General features: G+C 56.6%; 1 protein-coding gene across 1 annotated transcript in view; it reads right to left on the bottom strand.

Annotated features, from left to right (window-relative positions):
• Window positions 1–20273, bottom strand: part of LOC106845021 (collagen alpha-1(XIII) chain) — an 87875-nt gene that overhangs the window by 47075 nt on the left and 20527 nt on the right. Inside the window, exons 6-15 of the mRNA XM_070489286.1 lie at window positions 19378–19413; window positions 18553–18579; window positions 17447–17473; window positions 13010–13036; window positions 12887–12913; window positions 12036–12062; window positions 8893–8958; window positions 5173–5280; window positions 2806–2832; window positions 1987–2022 (exon numbers count right to left, since the gene is read on the bottom strand). Coding sequence (XP_070345387.1) covers window positions 1987–2022; window positions 2806–2832; window positions 5173–5280; window positions 8893–8958; window positions 12036–12062; window positions 12887–12913; window positions 13010–13036; window positions 17447–17473; window positions 18553–18579; window positions 19378–19413 — 408 coding nt within the window. The remainder of the gene's footprint in view (window positions 1–1986; window positions 2023–2805; window positions 2833–5172; window positions 5281–8892; window positions 8959–12035; window positions 12063–12886; window positions 12914–13009; window positions 13037–17446; window positions 17474–18552; window positions 18580–19377; window positions 19414–20273) is intronic.

The raw sequence follows: 20273 nt of genomic DNA, 5'->3' as shown, positions 1-20273 counted from the left end.
ACCAGGTCCTCTATCATCATGAAACCCCAGCCCTAAGCTGATGCCTCTCCACCCTCAGGACAACAGACCCCCAAGCTCCTGTCTGGAAGAACCAGACTTTAGGCTGGTAGGAGAATGCAGACGCCCACCATGGCATGGATGCAGCCGCGGGCATCCTCGTGGCCCCACGGAAACCCCTGCTGGCCCCACAGTTTCTTCACAGCTTGAAAGAGCTGGTCCAGCTGCTAATGGGAAACCCTACCCTGTGCTGCTCCAGGAGGCAGTAAATTTTCTGAGTCTGCATAAGTGGATGGAGGCAACCGCGGGGGCTATAATTTCCACTTCCTGACACAATACAAACTTCTCAGTTTATGCAGAACTAATTAAAGGTCTCTCGGGTCTCTCCGTTTCACCTGCTGAGCACCCATAAAACAGTGCGATGATGGCAGCCGCCTGGTTACCCAGCATGCGGGATGTGCATCTCTAAGGGGTTCTTCCCGTTCCAACGCCCACCCACCACCCCCGCCCCTGTGTCCTCCTCTTCCCTCCTGCCTCTTGTCTTTTCCTGGAAGCTTCCGGATGCTTCCCCAGCTGGGGTCTGGAGGGCAGGATGGGCCCCTTGCAGCAGGTGGTACCATGGGGAGGACGCAGACCTCGACGTGAATTCCTGCTCTGCCACTTGGGAGCCAGGAGACTTTGTGCGTGCCTCAGTTTCCTCATTTGTTAAGTAGGAGAAGAATAGTGCCAGCCTCATAGGGTGGTCTTAGGATTACAAATCGTGCAGGTCGCATTAAAGGACGGGCTGGCACACAGTACGCATTCAGGAAGTGGTGACTTTTATCAAAATTATTTTTATATTATGATAATTATTGTAATGACCACCTCTGGGCCTTGGCTCAAATTGGTTCCCTGTCTAAAATGCCATTTCCCTTGAAATGTGCTCGTTGAAGGCCCACAGCGGTGGATCAAAAATGACCACAAATGCTTTGCTAGTCTTTCCACAAGAATAGGTGGAAGCTGGGTCCCCCGACCCCACTCACTCACAAGGCTTGGCCATTTGACTTGCTTTGACCAACAGGACCTCAGAAAATGTGACGCAGGGGAATGCTTTGGAAAGCCACCTGTGCAGTGGACTTGCCCACTTTGAACACCACCTTGGGCCAACCACACTGTAAGGAAACCTGGTAAGCCTGCTGGGGGCTGAGAGGCCACATGGGAGGAACAGAGGCACCCAGCCCACAACCAGTGCCAATCACCAGACATGTGGATGCAGCTGTCTTGGCCCCTCCGGCCTTTCCAGCCACTGTCCAACGGGACTGCATGAGTAAGCCCAGGGGAGACCAGCAGAACTCCCAGCTAGCCAATCCGCAGAATCATGAGAAATAAATCATCATTTTAAGCCGGTAAGTTTGTGATGGTTTGTTACATGGCAATAGATAACGGGTATTCCTCCTCATTCACCAGGACCGAGCTCACAGGCTGTCTTCTCCCAGAAGACTTCCCAAACTCCTCCCAACCTGGAATTAATCTCTCCACCCCCTGTATTCACACAGCTATGGAATGGTGGCAGTTAGCACAGCTGGCCTTCGCCAGGGTTATCTGTGCAGGAATCCCGTCTCTCTGGCCTGTGAGCTGCCGGACAGCAAGGCTGGGGCCCTAGCCCACCATGCTCAGCACGGAGCTCTGCCCAGCTCCCACTTACCAGGTGCTCAGGGGGCCAGTGAGAACCCAGCCCTCCTCTGTACAGACACAGCTGCTCAGGTCGGTGAGGGAGACCCCTCCTGGGTCTGAGGTCCAGCTGGGCCACTGACTTGCTCAAGGCCCTGCCCGCTCTGAGTCTCCTTTTCCCCCACATGGAGACATGAACCCCTGTCCAGCCAACCTCACAAGCATTGTGAGGCACACGCTGTGTGAGAGTGTGGGCAAAAGTGCATGTGCACAACCAAGTCTGGACACTGTGCAGCATGGTGAAGCCTGACTTGGGTTTCCTCTCCCCCTCCTTCTTACCTTCCGGCCGTGGTAGCCCTGGATCCCCGGGTCTCCCTGCGGGAACAAAGAGACCGTCAGAGGGGTTCCCAGTGCCAAACTCTGGCTCATGCTCTTCCTCTCACATCACCACCCTCTTCCTCCTAATGACCCCACATCCTCTGACCTCCGCCTCCAGCCATCCCTGGAACAACAGAGCCTGCTCTACTCTTCGGAACAAGTCCCTGCCTGGCTGAGGCAGAGGGATGGTGGGAAGCATCAACTAGGCAGGGACTCAGGAGACCCGAGTTTCAGTTCTGGTTCCACCACTGACTCTCTGTCAAACCTGGACAAGTCTCTTTTCCCCAGGGCTCCCAGCTTCCACACTGTGAATGGTTGGGCTTTGCAACTTCTCATCCCCATAGCCCCAGGGCCCCCAGCTTCAAAGGGAGAGTCTGTTTGACATTGTGGCTTCTAGATAAGGTTTTGCAAGAGACCGATGACCCCGAAGGTCCCTTCTAGTTCTGACCCCTTATGAAACACTATTTCATTAGGATGTTGTGACAGTGTCTTGGGCATCAATCTTGAGTTGCAACTAGAATATAAACTCCTTGGAGGATGGGACTGCACCTTCCATACCAGCCATACCATTTTCTTGGCCTGAGCACACAAAAGTGCAGTCCTTGTGGGCCCCATCAATTCCCATGAGGAGGGTGTTTGGAATTGAGCCACACATGAGCCTCCTCTCAGCTGAGATCCATCTCAGCTCCTTACTCAGTAACCCTCAGTGCTGCCTCTCCTCCCTCTCTCCTGCAGGGAACTCTCCCACCCACTCAGTGCATCACCCAGGAGAGCCCTCACCTTCGGTCCAGGAGGCCCAGGTAAGCCCTGTGGAAGCAAGGAAAAGGTGAGTGGAGATGGATCCCACTGGCAAATGGTTGGGGCTAGTCCTGTTTACAGTGGAGGCTAGAGGAGCAGAGTAGCCCCCGAATAACTGTAACGGGTTCTGGATGTGCTAGAGAACAGATCTAAAGGACCCTGGAAGGGTATGTGGAACCTGCTGAGGGTATGTGGGGACAACAGGGTCATGTCCCTCTTTGGAGCCATGTGGGCACCATGGGCATCTCCGTTGTGCTCACCCACTGGAAAACAGGTCAGTGGCATCATGTTAAATTGACAATGTGGTTTGGTCCAGATCCCCACCCACCCACCTCTTAAATGGGACTCCTCCTTAGAAAGCCAACTTTGCCCAGCAGAAGCCTGCCAGCCTGCAGGGGAGCCTTCTGTCTCCTTCCTCTTGGGGCACTGTGACCACGCAGCCAGCCGCAGGGAGGTGGCGTGGGCCCAGCGCCTGCGGGAGCCCGAGAAAGGAGAGGCAAGGCTGGCTCCACCACGGTCTCGGGCAAACACAGGCTGGTGAAAACCATGATGCCCGAGTCTGTTTCCATTGGTTTAAAACCACACCCCCTGGGTTTTTTTCTTTATAAACAGCCTAACAAAGAAAACCACCTGGCATGGGTTCAGTGAGTGGGAGCCCAGTGTGTTTGGGGAAGAGTGGTGAGCAAAGAAGTGGATTTTGAGCACTTTTTTGGTTTTCTTGGCTTGGTTTGGTTTAATTCCCTAAATTTAACTTCCTTTCAGGTTTTCCATTTTCCCCATCTAGAAACCACGGAAGTAAGACTAATCTTCTTCCCTCAGATCCTGGGGCAAAAAACCACAGAAATATTTAAAATCTGCCGAGGGGGTCAAGCTGGGCAGGAGAGCTGGCAAGTTAGGTTTTCACACTGCTGTGCCACCTTCTGGCCAAGCTGGGCGTCCTGATCGGCCGGAGCTGTCGCCCAGCCTAGAGGGACCCTATACTGAGCCTCAGCATTGGTAGCTGGAGCAGCTGAGGAGCCCAGATGAGAAGCCGATTGACCTGGAATGTGGCCGTCCTCATCAAGGGCTATTTGGCAGGGACATGCCTGACCTAGCAATTCCACCTTTGGGAATCTATTGCAGTGGAAGAACCAGAAATGTGCATAAACATTGATGTGCAAGGATGTACATCACAGACGGGAACTCATTAACTACCCTGTAAATAGGCTGAGCAGCCCTAAAAGCCACATCCCAGGACACGCCTGACGTAGGAAGGGCGTGGGTGATGATGTTACGTGAAAAACGTAACAGGATACAAACTGGTATGTTTTCAGGACATTACCAACCTGGAGAATGTCCCTGTGCAGGTATGTTTAAGGAGAAAATGGAAGAACTCTCCAAAATGGTAATGACAGTGAACTCCGGATATGGGAAAATAGACAACTTAAAACTTTTTCTTTGTTTATGTCCCAAATTTTTCACAGTGAATGTCCAATGTTTTTGTCATAAGAAAGAAATCAGTTCTTTTGCTTTTATCCATGTGGGAAAAACCATTATTACACAGACTTTGTCCCTAACCCCGGGCCTCCGGTAGCATATGCTGCTAGTCAGCTCCGGGTGGAGAAGCCTTTCCTCCAAAGCCCAGCTGTCCGCTGAGCTGTCCTGCCCTGGTGCTTCCTTGCACTAAATTGGACTGAGAGAGTCAGGTCTTGGCCAGAGCTTGGAAACGGGTGACTTGGTGGAGCCTGGGCCTGACCTGTTGCCCGAGTGTGGTCTCACTTGGAGGGAGGAGCCTGTTGGCCTCCCTAGGCCCCTCCTAGCAGAGGTCCAATCCTCAGGCTCGAAGCAGGACCCCCCGGCCAACCAGGAACCCAGCTTGGCTGGAAGGTGGCCCAGGAGTGTGAAACCCACCTACTCCAGCAATGGCGTTTTTGTTAGGGGTGCCAGGTGGTCTGACACCCTCTTGCTACCTCCTTCAGAGCCCACTGCCCCAAACTCAGGTTTTCCTATACCCAGGGGTCAGGGGACAAGCACCAAAGGCGGCCCTGGAAACTTTCTTTCCAAGCTCCTCTCTGCTGAGGGTGGGATAGGAGTAGCCTGGTAGTGACTCCCTCCCTGGAAGGCAATGACTGGCGCTGGGGACACGGCCCCAGGAGGTGTGCTTTCAGAACCAGAGTGCAGCAGGTGAGTGTGACAGGGAGGGGCAGCTCCTTGCAGGGCCACCCATGTCTAATGGCCTTGCCAAGGTGTTTCTGCCACTTGGTTGGGACCCAGGTTCCTGAAGTCATGAAAGGTTTGGTTGCTTCCAGAGGAATTTCTGGGACAAATCTTGAAGAAGAGGTAGCAATGTAGAGAGGAAGGGGTACTTACTGGTGGCCCCATGGGCCCTGGCAGTCCTGGGTGCCCCAGAGGTCCACTCGGTCCAGGGGGCCCTGGTGGCCCTGGTGGGCCTTGGATGCCGGCCTGGCCCTGCTCACCCTGAGGTTCATGGAAACACATGTTAGAGAGAGACCCCCAGCTGTAGAGCGGTTCCCGCCCCAGTGCCATGCACCCAGTGAAGGCCCGCCATGGGCTCTGGTGGCGAGGCGGTGGTGGCGTGACGCTGATGATGCTGTGGTGGTGACTACATGCAGGGACTGGTGACAGCGAGGAGATGGCCAAGACATTAGGCCCCCAAGAGGAGGGGCTTCGAGGAGGACTTGCTGCACAAGCAGCTGGTCCCGAGGGCAAGAGCTCTGCTGTGAGGGGCAGAGGCAGAGGAACGAGCGGGATGACCCCCCAGCCAGACCAAAGGCCTGCTCCCCGCCTGGCTGGATGGCTGGAGTCCAGCCCAGGTGGTGTGCAACCTGGGCCTGCCTCAGCGCCCCCCTGTGTGGCGAGTCCCATCATCTCTGCACCCCGGCCTCTCAGCCATCCATTGGGAACAGCAAGCAATGCCTTGTTCCTCTCACAGCTTTGGCCCTCTCTGATTCCAGCCCAGAGGGTCAAAGGAGATCCTTAGGTCAGAGCCACAGAATTTTGTTTGGCTCACTAAACAATTGGGCAAGAAATTTTACGCAAAAAATTTGGATTAGTGGCTTCTGATGAGTAACTGAGAGCCCTGGCAAGCTAGGCCCACGTGCCTAGAAGCAACCATTGGCTGGGCGAGGGGAGCAGCGCCCCTTCAGGCGGGGCATGAGTTCTCCAGTTGCCTCAGTCCCATCCTCCCTATTCTTTCCATGTGCACCTGCTTCTGTCACCTATGTGAACATGCCCGGCCTCAGAGGACAGTTGAGTTTGCAAACCTTAGCTCACTTGAGCTCTGACACTGTAAAGTGCTTTGTGCCTGCATGTGGTGCTACTATTACTCTTTTCCCTGACCCCATTCCTGAGCTGGCTGCTCTGAGCCCAGCCTTTGTCACCCACCCACCATGCCTGTGCTCCACATGGACCAAGGGCTCAGGGAGGCAGGGGTGGTATTGTGTCCCCTCAGGAGCAGGAGAGAGCCTGGCCCACAGGACCCAGATCTTGGGGCTGGGGGCTGGAGGCATCCTGGGTCTAGACTTGTGCCATTGTGTTATTTTCTAAGTGACCACTCCAGAAACCATCTAGGCTCCGCTCTTGTGAGAAGGGGCCTGTCCCTGCAGACAGACTACAGCAGCACAGCCTGGCAGGTGTGTGAGCTCCAGGGTGGGACTCAGGGCGACACGGGTAGCCGGAACTCCAGGCCAGCCCACTGCTCTCAGTGTGATCTCAGCAGGCCTCTGTGACACTCTGGCTTCCTCAGCTGGAAAAGGAGCCGAGGAGGCTTGCTGCAGACTCTACAGAGGAAGTGATGACGACAAATAGGAGGACACAACCTCACAATGAGGACTGTAGAATTTTAGCAGCACCTGCTGGAACCATCTCTTAGCTGGGACATCCCAGGGCAGATGGCACCCAGCAGTGTCACCTGGGGCCTGGACTTCCTCCTGCTACACCCTCTGAGAAGCAGCTTGAGGGCCCAGAGTGTCCCTGGGGGAGGAGACAGGTGCAGAAACGGGTCACAAGTCCCCTTTTACAGAGAAGAAAACTGAGGCTCAGAGAAGTTGAGGCCCCCCTCAAGGTCACATGGAGAATTCAGGGGCAGCCAGGACCCACACTCGGAAGTCCAGACTGTTGCTCTTCATTCCAAATAAGCCCCCAGTGAAACCTGCTCACCGTCCAACTTTCTGCACTTGGGAAATGACCTCCAACACCATCTGCTAAGCCCATCATAGCTCATACAGTTTCCTCTTTCAACTAATGTTAGACCTGATGTTTAAGCATCTTACAGAGCCTGTAAAATCAATATTGGTTTATTGGTAGGAAATGGACAAGCCTTTTTATGTGCCATGATGACTGACAGCATAACAACCTTATTATCCAGGCAGAGTCTGCAGTAGGCAGAATAGGGGTCCCTATTCTTCTCTCTACTTTGGAAGCCAGGTCGGGGCAGCACAGTTAAACTCTGGCTTGCCCACCCCTTGCTCTTGAAAAGGAAGGCAGGAACACGCCTGGGCCCCCTCCATTTCTTCAGCTGTAAGGTGGGCTGATGATGACGGCCCCTCCACTGCCGTGTGGCTGGCGTGGGATTACACGAGATAATCCATGTAGAATTCTTACACCACCACCTGGAACCCAGCGAGGGCTGAGCCAACAGCAGCGACTGCAACTGAGGCCAGGAGGTGGCTGTTGGGGATTGAGGAGAATGGCTGCTGTGAGAGCAAGGACTCTGCTCTCCTGGCGGGGTCTGACATGGGTAGGAGTGGGTGACAGTGGGGTGGGCCTGGTGCTGCTCTGGGCCACCAGTGGGCCCCCTGAATAGCTATGCTTGGGGTAGGCGCTCGGAGCACACGGGCTCTGGAGGACCTGGCTGGTGTGAGGGGGCACGCAGGCTCCGGCAGCACGTGCCTCATTTGTCCCTCTGTATTTTTAGCTATTAATCGGAGTGATATTTCAGCCTCGCTCAATCAGGTGCCTAAACATGCAAGCCCCTGGGCTCCTGACTCCTGAGTCAGGACAGACGGGAGCTCCAGGCCCTGCTGTCAGGTTCTCAGAGAGCATCTCAGAGCCTTGCTGCTTCCAGCATCCCTGTGGCCTGGGGGAGACCCCTGTGCAGTGGAATGCAGGCTGGGGGCCTGGGTGGTGGCCACGGGCTGCCTGGCCTGGAATCAAGCTACACTGCCTGTGCCTGGACCCCAAGTCTGTGGTCTCTTGTTCTTTGTTCTTTGTCATCTGGTCCTACCCCGGCCTCCCTGGTTAGTAAGGCAGGAAGAAGGAAGCAGTGCTCACAATGGTTACACCTGTTGGCTACCGGCTACATTTTCCTCTGCGAATTCCCTCACTCCTCACACTCAGGTTACAAGCAATCAGATGCTAAGCAATCTGCATTTCTAAATATAAACGGTGTAGGTCCAGCTGGAGAGCCCCGGACGCGGGGTCTGAAGACCTGGCTGCCAGTTCCCATTCTGCTTCTTGCTGTTTGTGCGACCTTGGGCACAAATTCACTTCTCTGAGCCTCAATTTAATTATAGCACCTAAACTGTGCCAGGAATTATTGCAAGTGCTCTGTATACACAACAGCCCGATGCAGTAAGAACTGCTATTACCCTCCTTCCACAAGTGAGAAAGCTGAGACACAGAGAGGCTCAGTTTCTTGCCCCAAATCACACAGCTAGTTAAGAGGCAGAGAACCTGAGTGCCAACAGCAATTTACTTAACCTCTCTGAGCCTTGATTTCCTTATCTGTGAAATGAGGATGATCATGCCTAATTCCTAAAGCTGTTAAGAGAATTAAATGAAATCAGGCCTGTAAAATGTGTGGCACAATGGCCGGCACACGGCGATGGCCGATGTGAGTGGTAACGGTGTGGTAGTAGTTGTGGATCTCCCGGCCCTGGGTGCTGTGTATTTCCACATCTATGGCATTCATGGGTCTATTTTTGCCTGATTTAATTTAACCGAAGAAGAGTGAGGTTCTGGCTCTGTCTGCAGCCCCAGCTGGCCTGTCAGGGCCCGGAGGCTTGCTGAACTCCTCGGGAAGGCCCTTGGGGAAGTCACATGTAGTCTGCGCAGAGGGAAGATGTCTACCTGGAAGGTCCGCCTTTTTATGACTGGGGGTGGAGCCAGTCGCACTGAATTGAGGAGAGGCAGCAGCTGAGGAGAAAGGTGAGTTGGAAGGCCAGAGGGCAAAGGCCGGAGATCGCGGGTGTTGAGAAGGATGCCAGGAAAGTCGCCAGGAAGGCAGGATGGCCAAGAGGGAGGGGAGGAGAGGAAGAGAGAAGAGAGATTAGCGAGCACGAGGCACAGGGAGGGAGGGCGTGGATGGGGCACTCTCTCGGCTTGGGAGGCACAGTGCTGAGCCTGCCCTGGGATGGCACACTACCCCCAGAAGGAGGAGTGGCCCTCAGGGTGTTGGCCAGCAGCACCCCCAACTGGGAGAGTGGCCCTCCTTGGCCAGGCCTGCCCTCCATGGCCATGCTGGGCCGCAGAGGCCGCCTGACACGCGGCCCAACATTGCACTGTGGGCCCCACCCGTCCCTGGTCATGGAGAGAGGCTGCTGGGCTGAGGGTAGCCAACTCTGAGGCTCTGGCTAGGGAGCCACAGGACCAGCTAGGTTGGTACTTGAAGCCAGGCTAGTGTGTGGCAACCTCTGTGTTCTTTTTTCGGTTGAACGAGGAAGGCTGATATCAGCGAATCTGGGGAGGATGGTCAAGGGCAGTGCCAAGCTGGGCTCCTGGGGGCTGAGCGGCAGAGGGTGTGGCCAGTGTGGGCACAAGCTAAACACAACTGAGGTCTCCCCCGGGGCTGGTGGGCTTGGAAAAAAGAGGCTGGGCAAAGATGTCTCCGGCAAGTTCAACCACTCTTTTGGGGGGAGGCAACTTGCACTCACATCATCTAATGTGATTTTCATTTCTGGAAATTCTTGCTGCTTCCAGTTGCTCTACCCATTGAAGTTGGGCACCCCATGGCTTTAGAAGCAGCCAGAACCCAAGTGAAAACAAAGATGGCATGTAATCAATCTCTAGTTTTTCAAAGTATTTTAACTGACGCAAGGCCTCTGGGATGAGCGTTAAGAACCAGGGCCCCCTGGGCCGAGAATGCGCCCAGCTGGGGATCTGGGAGCCCAATCGTGACCCTTCCAGGTCCTCGCTGCCTTCAGGGGCAGCTGCTGCCCCAAGAGCCCCACCCCTCCCCCATGGGGCCTGGGGCTGTGCAATGTTGGCCCTGCGTCCAGGGAGCCTCTCAGCAGAGAGGGGCCCAGAGACCTTCCGAGCCTACAAACCTTCAGGGTAATTATCTGGTTGGAGCGCAGAGCTGCAAAAGAGCTGCTTAGGTGCTCCTGGAGCGGGGGCAGAGGTGGCAGACGGGTGACAGGGAGAGTGAGTGCTGGAGCCCACAGACACCGCTCCCCTGCTCCCCGTCCCGGGCCTCCATCCCACCCACTCCCACTCCTCCCCCTCCTCCCTCCCTGAGGATGCTGCAGGCTGGAACAGAGGCGGCGACAGCCTGGATCTCCTGGTATCTCGCGGGTATGGAGGCTGCCACCCCCACCGTGCCCACAAGCCCCTCCGAAAGCCAACAGACCACCTGTCCTAGAAGCCCCTGCTTTCCTACCCACTTCCAAATAGACAGAGGGTGCCCCCTGGCTTGCCCTGCCCATCAGCTGGGTTTCCAAATCCGCTCTCACCCCTGCCTGACCTGTTCCCTACGCTGCCGCAGTCATAACGCCAGGCTTCGCTGCACCCTGTGGCCAAGGTGCTTCTGGAGCCTTCTATCCCCGCCCTCCCCCTCTTCCTGTGTTGGGCTGAGGGGCAGAGAGCCTTCTCCTCCACCAGCCCCATGTGTCGGCTGAGGACGGATGACACACCGCCAGAGCGCCTGCGGTTGTGCTGTCTCTCGTGCTGGGGGATGCTATCTTTCTTTCGGGTGACATAACAATCCTGTGAGCCCATCGTTTCAAATAAACACAGCTGACCTTCTATTATTGTATCAGGATCAGGCTGGCCGGAACACCAGGGCCCCTGCGTCCCTGGAGCACATGCCACTGACAGGCCCGCTCTGTTTGTGCTCCTGCCGGCCTGCGCCCCTGCCCGGGCCCAGCCCAGCCTTGGCCTCAAACCCACCCCAGCCGCTCATGGTCTAGGCCCCTACAGCCTCTCCCTGGCCCAGGAACCCAGGGGTCAGAGTCGGAGTACCTGGATCCTGCTAGTAAGGCCCTCCCAGTGGCCTTCTGGAGCCAGGTTGACTCTGAACCTGGCTTGTGCTTGTCTCTGCTCCCTCAATCCCTCTGCCTGGCAGGGGTGGGCGGCCAGGGGACCCACCCTGTGGGCGTATGTCTGGGCACAGCGAGGCCCCTGACAGGGGGATGCTCCCCTACTGGCCAGCTGTGAGAGCGGCAGGGCAGATCCATAAAATGAGGGGCATGTTTCTGGTCCCTGCCCACCGGGGCTCCTGCTGGAGGAAGCAGTGCACCCCTGGGCCCTCCCTGTCCCAAGAATGGCAACCTGCTCACAGGTTGGGAGGTTCCTAATAGGCCTACGCAGGCTTTGGGCTCTGTATCCTGGGGTGGAGCAAGGAAATGGAAGGAGCTGGGTGGGACATGGTGGCGGGGCACGGTAGGAGACCATCCCAGCCCTGAAACCCCCCACTCTGCTTGGAGGGGGCTTCCTCTACTCTTGAAGAGGCAGAGCAGAGACTTTCCCCTTGAATTGAGACAGTCAGTCCCCAGTTATCTCCCACCCTCAAGGTTGGGTCATCTGAAACAATGACTAACCCAAAAGTCCCTCTGGTGTGGCCAGGGCAGGCAGCCAGACAGGCGCACACAGTCATGCACGCGCTGGGTAGGGAGTCAGACACACAGACTTGCACAAGTCTCACGGCCTTCCAGAGAAGGCGATGTGCGAAGGAGACACACAGCTCGGCCCATGAGTCCCAGACACACACATGCTGGAGGCTGAAGGCCCAGCCAGCACAGGGAGGGGACACAGACACGCATAGGTGGGCGGACACGAGCTCTGGTGCTGGCTCTGCACCAGTGGACCTACTGAGCACCAGGCGCACACCCCGGCCGGCCAAACACCCCCCACCACGGCCACTGCTCTGGCTACTGAGCGCAGAGGGGGCTGTTTGCTCCTGTCCCCCAAGCTCCGGAGGGGGTGGGGCCCCTGGGAGACGAGGCTGAGCTAGGGGCTGTGCCCCAGGGATGGATCCGTTTTAGGGGTTCACTTACCCGGTGTGGGTACTCTCCACACTGACCCTGGGGAAGGGAGGGAAGGGAGGGAGGGTGTTAGGCAGTTGTTGTGGGGACTGTCACCCAGGGATCCCCTCAGGACTTGTGGACACACGACACATACTCATCACCTGCCAGCTCTGGTCCTGGACTGAGCTCTCTGAGGCAGGAGAACTAATTCCCTCCCTCGTCCCTGGCTGGCAGCAGGGGAGAAACCCCCAGGGCCTGCCTGGACATGGCCGCACGGAGCCTAGGACAGGACTCCACTGCCACGTACCACTTGCCATGACACCAGTCAGGAGTTATGCTCTATGCCTGGTTGGAGGTATCTACTGGAAAGGTTGACCCTCTGGGTGGGTCCACCCAATGACCTTGAACAGGAGCCCCCGAAGGGAAAGAGCAGACACTGAGGCAGGTTGTAGGCAATGGGGGCCCTCAGAGATGCCTTCTCTGAGCCGGGGGTGCGGATTCCTGTATCATCTACCTGGGCGCAAGCCCAGCACAGCCTCCAACAGACAGTCAAGGAGACAGAGAATCCAGGAGGTCGGGAAGGGGCCAGGACACCTCCACATCCTAGAGGCTCACGGAGGTGGGTGGAGAAACACCATGGGAGTGGCAGGAGTAGGGGCTAAGAAGCAGACCAAGAAGGGCCAGGCTCCAGGCGGCCCTTCCCCTAAGAAAAGAACACCACCCAGGGCAGCTTCCCTTCTCTCTCGTGCCGCAGGACATGGGGGAGTCCTGCTTCTGCTGATAGAAACTAAAGTTTGGAAATAATCACTCTGGACCCCTTTCTATCTGCTGGGAGGCTATTTCCTGAGATGAAAATTCTAGAAAATCTCCATCAGGCTTACCTTTTCTCCTTTTTGTCCTTGAGGTCCCTACAAAGAGATGGAAATGAGAGAGTTAGAAACAGAAGCTAAGGACACAGTGGCCCGAAGCCCCTATGCTGGGGAACATTAGGGCGAGGTACCAACCGGCTGTCCTCGGGGACCCATCAGGCCCTGTGGGGAGGAAACACACACAGGTCAGTGGGTGCACAGCAGGCAGGCGGAATCAGAGGCGTGGGCCTCGGTGGGGACTGTGCTAGAAACCAGGGCTGCCAGGTGCTTTTTGGAATGCCCAGAGTCCCAAAGGCTGGGCTCCACCCCCCATGGCCTGGTGTTCCTGTGCCCGAGACGTTCCAGGGGATGTGGCCTGTGTACCACGGCTCAGGGGGCGTGACTAGGTGTGCCTGCCCCCTGCATGCGGCCGTGATGAAGGAGGAGTGCCATCCTTCATGCATTCCTCCAACCACCATCATCTCATGGGCCCACCAGGAAGGAGGCTGCCTCCACGTGTCAGGCGACACCCTGCTACCGTGGGCTGCCTGGCCTCAGCCCTGCCCATCTCCTCACGGAGCCAAGAAGGAAGCGGTCAAAAGCCTCCAGGAGACTCTGGCACGTTCTGTCTTCTTCCCTCTGAGGCCTCAGCATGAAACCCACTGAGACACACGGACTTCTGGGGACATGGGGCTGGCGCCAACGCTGGGGGCTTTGGAGAAACCTTTGGCAACAGAGAGGAAGCAGGAAGTTGGTGACTGCAGTCATGTTCTAGCCCCCTCAGAGGAACAGAATGGCCTTGGGGTTGGCAGGGCGTCTGTCAAGTTTGCAGGGCTGAGAAGGGAGCGAGTTCAGAGCAAACCCTTGTTCTCTGAGGAGAACACAGCGTGCAGCTGGCTCTCTCGGGAGCCGGAGCTGAGGCCAGTGTGGAGGAGGCCTCCCGGCTGGCTGGAGGGATGAGAGGAAGGACACACGCCTCAGGCTCTGAGGAGCCACTCTGAGGCAGGCTTTCCGTATGTGCTGAGCTCACACCCGTCAGCCCCATCTCCAGACGAGGTGATGGAGACAAGGCCCTGCGGCTCAGTGAGTGGTGGCACTGGGACGTGAGCCCAGGTTTGTCTGACCTTGAAGATCCAGCTGTTCGCACTCTGCCACACTTTGAACTGGGTTGGACCTCAGGAAGCAGGGCTTCCAGACTCAGCTAGAGCCACAGGCATTGCCCCAGCCCCTGGAGCCCTGAAGTCCCTTCCAGCCAACATCCTGAGGGCCTGTGACGACCCACCCGCTGGACCAGTCCCTTTGGGACTTGAAGAACTCAGGATCTCCAGGGACAGACCCATCTGAGTGGGAGAAGAGCCTTCTGTTGCTCCTGACTGCCTGGACCAACTACGAAACTGCTAAATTCCCAGGAGGTTCGTGGGGGGCGGGGGAGACAAGTAGCCTTTGGGACAACCCATGTAGCACCCCAGCCCATGCGGCTGACCAGGTATTTAGTATCAAGTTCAGCAGAATATGATGCATGTGGCAGGGAACCAGACTGCAGGTGACCAGGCCACCCTCTCTCAGGACAGAGAGAGGGTGTGAGGAGAGAGGGGAGGGCCAGGGGCCAAGAAAAATGACACAAAGGTTTGGGGCTGCAGAAGCGTGGAGGATGGAGTCCAGATGTCCCAAATGGTGGCCCACAGGACAATCATGGTCCCCAGAGGTATTTTGTTGATCCTACACAGTTTTGTTTGAATTAATTGCCATCACTTAAGAGCAAGGAGAGTACAACAAAAATCTGGATTTCAAGTTTCTCTTGGATATGTCAAGGCCCAACAACACGGGCACCAATTAGCTCTAGCTGAATAGTGGCTGCCCCTTTAAGACACGTCATGGGGACGTGCTAGCTAAGGCACTTCTCGGGTGTCTATGTGCCAGGCACTGTTCTCAGCACTCGGTGGGAACGAGCTCCTCCCACCCTTATGACAGTTGTGTGAGTGGTGGGCTAAGATACGAAATCAGAGTCCCAGCTCTCCTTTACAGCACTCATAGGACCCCTGATCCTGTCTACACCTTACATCAGGTTCTCAGGGCTACTGTTAGGGGGTTGGGCTGAGGTGACCCCCTTTTGACAGGTGAGGACACAGATTGAGCATGTGAGGGTGAGTCCCAGGTCCCCATCTTGGACGCCCAGCAGAGGTGACACCATCTGGGTAGGGAGGCGAGTGGGAGACGGACAGACGATAAGCAGGCCAAGATAATTACGCCGGACGGCGTGCTGAATTAATAGCTCAGGGTCCCCGTGCCAAGCCAAACAGGAGCCTAATGGCTCTGTGGCCTGTCGGATGTAGATGGATGACTAGGAAGCAGACAGGGGATCTATCAAGATGATGTGGGCTCACGGGAGGTGGGATGGCCCCACCTTTTCCCCCCAAGTTAGCTGTGACCCCCAAACAGACAGGGAAGACTCATGGGTGGTTAAGTGGGGGGGCGGAGGAACGGCAGGAAGAGGAGCCCCACGGAAGGGTTCCTTCCTTCAGAACAAAGAGCCCCTGCAGCAGAAAGGAGGCACGGGGGAGGGGTGGACCCCACCACATGGGTCTCAGTCCCAGCTGTTATTTAGGAGCAGCACAGCAACACAGCAGTCACTCTGTGCTGCCATCTCCCCTTCTGTAGAGTGGGGATAATAAGCTGTTATGAGGATGACAGAACTGTGCCCAGTTGATGACCATCATTACTGCTTCTGGGCTGCGATGGACTACATTACAGTAGTGTCAGGCCACCAGGAAGGGGAATAAGGTAGTGGGGAGGGGGTTGAGGGGATAAGCACTCAAACTCCTGGCATTCAAACTTCTTTCTCTATAACAATGGCAGCATGGAATTAATTCTGCCTTGGTCTCCACTGCCTCATGCATGTGCACAGCATGCTTGGGAACAGGGTAGGAGCAACAAGAAATGCATTTGCAGTGGAGGCGGCTGTGATGGGGAGGAAAGCTGACTGGGGGACCTGGATTCTAATGCTAGATCTTCCACCCATGGCCTCCAGTGTCTCTCTGCCCTTCCAGTGCTCCAGCTATTTTAAGGACTTCCCTGCCTCAGGGCTTTCGCACATGCTGTTCTCCAGAGTCCAGAATGCTCCTTCCCATCCCCTTTTCTCTTAGTTAAATCCTCATCCCTCAGGTTCCAGTTCAAGTCCCTTTCTCAGGAAAGCCTCTCTGACCCTCAGCCTCGGTGAGGTGCTGTTCTCTGGATGTTTCGCAGGGTAACGGGACCGCCTTTTCATAGCACTGATTGCAAAGGCCATTTGTTAATTACATGAGTGATTATTTAAATGCATGTCTCCCCGACTAGGCTGTGAGCTATGGGATGGCGAGGACAGTGTCTTTCCTGCTCCTGTCTGTATCCCTGGCCCTGGCACAGGGCCCAGCATATGGTAGATACTCAATAAAAGTGCGTTAAAGGGAGGAAGGAGGCAGGGACATAGGGAAGGAGAGAGGAGAATAAGGAGGGAGAACAGCAATAAAATGTGGAGGGACGGAATTCGACAGCTGGGTTTGGATCCTGTTTTGGATGCTCCCTAGCTGTGTGACTTCAGGCAAGTTATTTAGACTCTCTGAGCTTTGGTTTCCACAGCTGGCAAAGGGGATACCGATAGGCCCTGGAGCACAGGGTTATGCTGAAGGTTAAGTGAGTTAATATACGTACAGCACTTAGCCGTGTGCCCACCACACAGAAAATCCCCGTAACGTTAGTCTGAGTCAAGCTAAAGCCAAGGCTCCCAGCCGACACTCCCCTGTCTCCTTCTCCATCCACAGGTTATCCACGTCCCTGGCAGTGCCCCGTTGTGGGTGGACAGTGTCCTCGCACCAGCACTTGGAGCAAGGCAGGAGCCAGAGCCCACTGGACAGGAGACGGAGCCTGCCTGCCGCTCACCACCCACACAAACTCCAGGTCGGCCCGCAGCAGGTCCCGCACAGCGTGGACGTGACCGACCTGGGAGGCGGGAATGCATCCCGGCCCCGGGCGGCCCACTGCTCTTAACGGCCCATCGGTCCCACTGAGAACTGGCCCTCTCCCCAGAGTGGACGGCCCCTGGTAGGGGAGGCCTTTCCCTTCTGGAAGGAGGGACCTGGGGGAGACCGTAGAGAGGAAACCCCTTTACAAAGCTCTGCGAGGGTGGGAGGGACTGGGAGGAAGGTGGGGGCAGCCGCCTGCTTCTCCACGTCTGCTCTGGCCCAGCTGGGGCAGGAGCACGTGGAGTCCTCCCCATGCTCCCAGAGTGAGTCTGAACGGAAGCCCGTCCCTGAGGTACAGGCGAGTGGCAGTTCAGGAGCACCAGCCTCTCACTCCCTGTGACACTGGCCAAGCGTAGACTCTCTCTGGACCACCTTTTCCTCCTTTTTCAGGTGGAGAGGCCCCCCGCCCGCTCTCCTCCCTGCGTGATGTGAGGACCTGGGGGGATGTGTTGTACACAGCTGGCGAGTGACTGTGGGGGCAGCCACTTCCCCCGTCCCTGTTGGCCCCCTTTGCTGGGCAGTGCTTGGCTGTGGCCCACGAGGGCCAGGCCGACCCCCCACCCCTTGAAGGAAGGCAGAAAAGCTGGGGTCTTACCATCTCCCCTTTCGGTCCGGGGTGGCCCTGGAAGGAGAAGAGCATGAATGCCAGAAGGCCCCCTGCCTGCCACCCGCGGCTCCTCCCTCCGTCGCTGGTTGCTCATTTTACACATTTCTTTCTTTTCTCACACGTTCACTCGCTCGCTCACTCATCCACCCAGTCCTTGACCCGCTGACCAGCCGTGGTCATTTCCCTGCGGCCCTTGGCTGGGTGTTATTTAGCAGCAGCTGGCCCTTCGAGGATAGATGCACGAGGATGGTCTCTCTGGACCCCAGTCCCTGCCCCATCCACACACATGGGCAGCTTCGAGGGATGCTGGGTTCTGTGAGAAGAGTGGACATGATCACCACAGCCCCCGGCTGTGCCTCGCTCTGGTCTGCAGTGGGGCAGTGACCAGGCGGGCAGCCGGGCCCCCATCTGAGAGGACGCCAGCTGCCCAGGGGACAGGTGAGCGGGTGGGGCTGGGGTTGGCACCCACTGCCTTCACTTGTGGGGGGCATCTCTGAGGGCATTGGAGGGGTGAGCTCGCCCCAGCTCACTCCTTCCTAGGAGTGGGGAGGGGCCTCCTTTCCCCCAGAACATTTGTGTCTGGGGCAAGTCAAAAGGATTGAAATGAACCAAGAGAGGAGCTATGGATGGGGAAGCAGCTCCATGAGGCCTTGGGCGTGTGTGGCCTCTCCACTGGTATGAGAGACCCTGAGGAGTGAGACACAGAGGCAGCCTGGTGGGGCTGGAAGCCAGCGCGTGACTGAACGCCCAGGCTCCTGTAGAATTAGCCTTTGAGCTCTCCAGCCCTCCTCACCCCCTGCTGCCTCCTTGCCTCTCTCCCCACCCCAGGTCCCTGCCTGGAGCGCCCCAGGATCACCACATTCTAGGGATGGCTCTCGCTCTGGAAGCCAAGAGCCCAGCTAGGAGGCCCACTGGCACTGGGTCAGGGGCACCTTATTCTAAGGGCCCCTGCCCTTCCCACTGGCCATGACTTTCTGCCCCAGCTTCTTCCAAGGAGTCAGGGTCTTGCAGAAGGACTGAGAGACCCAGGTTAGTGACCTGGACCGAGTGAGGGGGAGGAGGGGAGGAGCCACAGCCCAAGAGGGTCCACTTACCGGTCTGCCGTCCAGCCCAATGGGACCCTGCAAGCAGAGAGAGGCCAGAGGTAAAGAACAAGCCCCTCAGTGTCTGCCACAGGGGCTTAAGGCTCCAGCAAGTTAGGGTTCAAGTCTCTGCTTGACCACTTGCTGGCTCTGTGACCATCGGTAAGCCTCAGCCTCAGTTTTCCACCCTAGCATGGAGATGAGAACAAGAGAACCTTCCACAAAGGGTCCTTGTGAGGAGTGAGTGGAATGCATCTGCCAGGGGCCAGGCAGGATGGAGAACCGATGTGGCCATTGCCCTTGCTATCACAGACCCTGTTTACCCTGAGTGGACAGCGGACACTGTGCTCCTAGAGAGGCAGGGGTTGGCCAGCACTGAGGCCTGTGGAGGAGGGGAGCTCGCTGCTCCTCTGCCCTCCCTCTTAGAACATGTCTTGGTCCCCTTAGGCAGGGGTCAAAGGACATCCAGACGGCCACCTCACTGCCCCGTCCTGGTGGATCTCCTCTCAAAGCTGGGTGGGAGGCTGCTTCCCTGCGGTCATCATCCATTCCTCATTCCAGTGTCCCACTGGGTCTATCAACCTGCGACGTCACTTGCCTATTCCTGTCCTGCTGCCCCTTTATTTCTATATTTATTTCCCTGTCCTTTCTTGCACTACGAGTCATGCGCCCAGCTACTCTCCTTGGTTGTTCTCCATGAAAGGCTGTGGGAGAGGGTCCTCAATGACCGGAGTTTGGAAGGGCAAGAACAGCTTGAGGGCTGGCCCTGCATGAAGTTTCACCCAGCCAGGCCCAGGGGTCACCGGGGACCCAGCGAACCTCAACCTCCCCACTTACCGGAAATCCAGGAAAACCTCGAGTGCCTGGCTGACCCTGAAAAGAATAGAGAGGAGTGAGGATGGGTGAGGGGGAGATGAAGCTAATCCTCAGTCCCCTGGTTCACCTGTGCTCCAAGAGCGTCCGTGGGTTCCTTCCCATTCCTCTGTGATCATCTGGGAGAGACCCTCGCCACGGTGAGCTGGCTGGGAGGGAGGATGGAGAAAGATGGAAGCAGAACATCATAGGAAATCTCCTCCAAGGACTGGGAGTGGAGAAGGGAAAGGGGGTGCCAGCATCCCTTGAGTCTTCCTGGGACATAGCCTCTGAGAGCTCCTTGTTGCCTGGATGCCCTGAACCCCAGTATGTAAACAGGCGGATGGAGAGCAAGGACGTGGGGACTCAGCTCACAGCACACTGAACTCCTGGACTGCGGTTCTCTAAGTCCCTTTTATTTATACAGGCATTGCTCACGGCCACTTATCCAAGGATGGTTTGGCTATCAGAACCTGACCTTCAGAATGTGTGTTTTCAGGCCAGAATAGGTCAACTTGCTCACTTTCCTCTACCCTGGCTGGCAGGCCTCTCCTAGCTGGGCAGTCTCTGGATCCCCTACTCTTTGTGGGATGCAGGTCACTCATGCCCATTTTCCTGGAAGTGGAGTGCAACGTAGACAGGTATTCAGGTGGGAGACTAGAAGCAGGTTCACTGGTCACAGCCCAGTGGTTTATGGTCAAGATTCAAGACAAAAGAGATGTGCCGAGGTTACAAGCAGCACGAGGCTGTGCAGATCCAGGGCTGGTAACAGAGCGCTGAGACACATGAGGCCTATCACTTCCCTTCTCAAGAACCGGCAAGGGTTCTCTTCTACTCACACACGATTCAAGGTCATCCCCAGTCTCATCCCCAACCACCAT

This window comes from Equus asinus, chromosome 2 (genome assembly GCF_041296235.1).
Source record: "Equus asinus isolate D_3611 breed Donkey chromosome 2, EquAss-T2T_v2, whole genome shotgun sequence".
In the NCBI taxonomy this organism is placed as follows: Eukaryota; Metazoa; Chordata; class Mammalia; order Perissodactyla; family Equidae; genus Equus; species Equus asinus.
The sequence above is the reverse complement of the archived record's forward strand: the minus strand, read 5'-3'. Positions and strand labels throughout refer to the sequence as shown.